Source organism: Camelina sativa, chromosome 9, assembly GCF_000633955.1.
Source record: "Camelina sativa cultivar DH55 chromosome 9, Cs, whole genome shotgun sequence".
Lineage (NCBI taxonomy): Eukaryota > Viridiplantae > Streptophyta > Magnoliopsida > Brassicales > Brassicaceae > Camelina > Camelina sativa.
The window spans coordinates 15,177,880-15,181,806 of record NC_025693.1 but is presented as its reverse complement, the minus strand read 5'-3'; the positions used below and the strand labels follow the sequence as shown (position 1 = coordinate 15,181,806).

The 3,927-nt window shown below is 37.1% G+C and overlaps 2 protein-coding genes across 2 annotated transcripts; both read right to left on the bottom strand.

Annotated features, from left to right (window-relative positions):
* Positions 3-602, bottom strand: LOC104715304 (ACT domain-containing protein ACR9-like; the record flags this gene model as incomplete). The annotated part of the gene is made up of 2 exons (XM_010432722.2): positions 302-602; positions 3-202 (listed from the first exon to the last, which is right to left on the bottom strand). Coding segments are annotated over exons 1-2 (357 nt in total), but the record flags the coding sequence as incomplete, so codon positions are not given.
* LOC104711050 (histone H4) lies at positions 919-1,454 on the bottom strand. Its single transcript, XM_010427719.2, has one exon. It carries the CDS (start codon positions 1,374-1,376, stop codon positions 1,065-1,067), a length of 312 nt encoding a protein of 103 aa, XP_010426021.1. The 5' UTR covers positions 1,377-1,454; the 3' UTR covers positions 919-1,064.

Sequence of the window (3,927 nt, the reverse complement as noted above, 5' to 3'; positions counted from 1 at the left end):
CGGTCTAGGCAAAAGAACTTCAACAAGTAAACAGGCGTGGATGCAGGACAAGAAGGCATTAAATCGAGCACAAAGTAGGTTGAGCAAGACGGGCATACAGATACAAGCTGGTTCTTCAAATGTGACCATCTCAATCTAAGAGAATCATAGTAAGGAACCACCCACAATACTATGTAACACCATACTCCATCAGTTGTAACATCTAACACACACCAAAATCATTTCGTAATCTAAGCAACAAAAATTACAGAAGAACATGATCAGGATTACTGAATCGAGCCAATTTCTGGAAGAATCGTACCTCCTTTTGTGATGTAAAGTCCGAAATCGAGGATGATTCTGCAAACATCGCAACATAAACCAGTCTTATCAGGACAATTCACGGTGATAACATGCGCGTCTCCTAGCTTCTTCCCCATTTCTATCATGACGGTGTCTTCGCTTCCCGGAGCTCCCATTTCTCGTGAATCAATTCCGATCTAATTCACGGCGAGAGCTGATTCCAAATTTCCAATCCAAGCTTCGTCTCCTCTGGATCCTTCCCTTTCTGATTCTCTCTAGAACATATGAGAGAGAGAGAGAGAGATTATATGATTTGACAATTTTTGAAAGTTTGTTGTAAACCCCGAAAGTTAAATTCGGTTTGATATAGCAAAACCGGTTAGTCCCGTATACATACAACACGGGTTGGTATATTAACCGAGGATCGCGGTTTGGTTCATAAGACAGGTTTCGATTTTGTTCACGGCAAACCAGATAACCGGAGTTGATTTTTGATACGACAGATTCCAATCAGTATTTAACCAACCCAATCCAAACCGATCTGGTTATTATCTCCAACCAAGACAGTTAGCCTAAGGAGCTTTACAATTTTGATGACGATGACTGTGTTCAATGGCTAGAAAACAAACAAGCATATAGAAGCAAAGAGAAGCACAATCAAGACTACGAAATTGCAAATAGATCCTTCGTTTTTTTGAGTTTTAAGAGAATTAACAGCAAATTCTGAAAATTAACATTTCTACTAAACGTAAAAAGCACAAAAGAACAAACAATTCAAAACCCTAGCCACCGAATCCGTAGAGAGTCCTTCCTTGTCTCTTAAGAGCATAGACCACATCCATGGCAGTCACCGTCTTCCTCCTTGCGTGCTCGGTGTAAGTAACAGCATCACGGATAACGTTCTCCAAAAAGATCTTGAGAACGCCACGCGTCTCCTCGTAGATCAGACCGCTGATACGCTTGACGCCACCTCGACGAGCCAACCTCCGTATCGCAGGCTTGGTGATTCCTTGGATGTTGTCTCTCAGAACCTTCCTGTGACGCTTGGCTCCTCCTTTGCCCAAACCTTTACCTCCCTTTCCACGGCCTGACATTTTCTCGAGAAGATTTGGATTTGATTTTGCTCTGTGAAGCTAATTAAAACTGGTGAGATGTGAAATAAAAGAATAGAGCGGTGTGTTTGTTATATAGGCATATAAATAAAGTGATGGATCTCAATCTCTGTGAATATTAAGGATAGTTATTGACCGTCGATTAAGATATAATCAACGGTAAGTAGAGTCGATCCGCGTGACTCACGAATGTCTCCAAATGTTTTGTTAACTTATAGCGGGAGAATTTTTGCGGGTTCAGTTTTCGCGTGTTTTCATTTCTCCCTTTCGTCGTTTAATAAAAAAAAATTGAAACGCGGTCGTTTCGACACGTGCTCTGTTCTTTGTTTTGTTTTGGTCACACTTATAAAATTTATGTAACCATTTTCAATAATATCTCTAGTAGTTCTATATCTTGGATCAATTGGTTGAGGTGAGGGAAAAGGGCCATTTCCGACCTGTACAATGTCAAAAGTGCCAATTTATACCTATACAAACGATCGGTGTCAATTTCTACCTATACTCTATAAAATTCAAATTTCATACCCAATTTTATAAAATAGTGCCAATTTCAAAGTCAATATAAACAAATATTACTCAACAGCTGACTCAGATGACACGTGTTTGAGGAGGTGGCATCGAGCATTGAAAACGACATCGTTTTGATGCTTTAGTTTCGTTTAAAAAAAAATGTAACTACCTAGAATCAAACCCTGGTCAATTAATCTTTCTATCAATGCTTTAACCAACTGATCCCACAAAGTTATTTGAAACATTAAGGAACTTTTATGTTTATAACTATATATTTGTGCGATAATCTCTACTTCATCTTCCTTTTTTTTCTTCGCATCTTCAATGGCTGCTGTGTTCTCCATCTAAATCCGCCTCCGTTGGCCCAGTCGCTGAGTGTTTCCGTTTATTGTGGTTTTCCAAGATTTGATTTTTACTTTTTGATTCTTTTAAACTTTGGAGATTCTCTGATCATCATCATCATCATAAATAGGGTTTCTGTTTTCCAGTCAATTTTGAATGAGGATGCCAAAATTATCAAAACTAGAGAAGTTAGAAAAATTTGATATGTTCGTCTCTCTTAGCAAGCAGAGATCGGTTCAAATACTATGGAGAAGGAAATCAAAGAACCATGGCGGAGCAGCCATCGACAATGCCAACAAAGAAAGGAAGTGGAGGAAGGAGGGAGATCGGTCAATATAGTTATAAACATAATCTTTCCATATTATTTCGAATAAGTTTGTGGGATCAATTGGTTAAAGCTTTGTTTAAAACTCTGATAGGCCAGGGTTCGATTCTACGTTGTTACATTTTTCTTTTAAACGAAACTAAAGCATCAAAATGACGTTGTTTTTGATGCTCGATGCCACCTCCTCAAACACGTGTCATATGAGTCAGTTCTTGACTAATATTTGTTGATGTTGACTTTGAAATTGGCACTATTTTAAAAAATTGGGTATGAAATTTGAATTTTATAGAGTATAGGTAGAAATTGACACCGATCGTTTGTAGAGGTATAAATTGGCACTTTTGACATTGTACAGATTGGAAATGGCCCTTTGGGAGGGCGTGTTACTATGATAACTTTCACGCTTTTGTAGAGGTAGAAACATGAGAAACATTAAACAAGCGATGATGGTTTCAACGTTGGCAGGTGTTCTTCTTTTTGATAAAATTTTGCGAACATGGACTTACAAAAGAACTAGTGTGTGTAATTACATTGTGAAGTAGGAGAATAGGCTAATTGGGAAAATAAGCATTTAACAACGTGGTTCGGTACCATGGAAACCTGGTGGAACGTCTCACTCTGAAGTACGAGAATAGGATATTGCATTTGCATGCTCATTATAAAGAAAATTCGAATGCATAGCTCGGGGAAATAGTGTACCGTATGCAAAAGGAATATAAAAGAAACCAAAGAAATGATAAAAATATGTGTTCTACTTGTACGTCAATCTAGTATCTAGTTTCTAGTTGTGGTCTTGTAAAGCATAGCATATTCATAGTAAACCTAATCAATTGTCCAAAACTTCGAAAACAAAATAAAATAAATGAGAGATAGGGGACAGATGAAATCATGTGCAATTTGGGAGGTGGAGATTGGTCGGGTCCGTGATATGATTTTGATTGATCTTCTTTGTTGCATTCAAGAGACGAAGAAGCCTCTCTCTTCATCTCTTCTCTTACAATGGTCCTGCCTCATTCAAGTCAGACAACCGACTACTCAATTACTCATCATCATCCATATATATACACAATTAGAAACAAACAAACAAATACTGAATTTTCCTAACCCAATTGTGTGATATGGCTATGTAATGAACTATATAAAAAAGTTCCAAATAGATGTTTTTTTCTTAAATATTGGTAATTTTATTTTTATCATCAAATGTCAGACTAATTAATAAAAATGTCTGGTAGCTGCATGTGCTTACTAAACTAATTCTTAATCTAAAATACAATAATTTATATTATTCATCAACAAATGTGATCTAAAAATTTTAAACCTCTGCAAATACAACAAGTTAACAAAAGCACCAACCTT

Bases quoted from the DNA above. Each gene is read 5' to 3' on its own strand.
- LOC104711050 (XM_010427719.2), bottom strand. From the start codon at position 1,376: ATGTCAGGCCGTGGAAAGGGAGGTAAAGGTTTGGGCAAAGGAGGAGCC.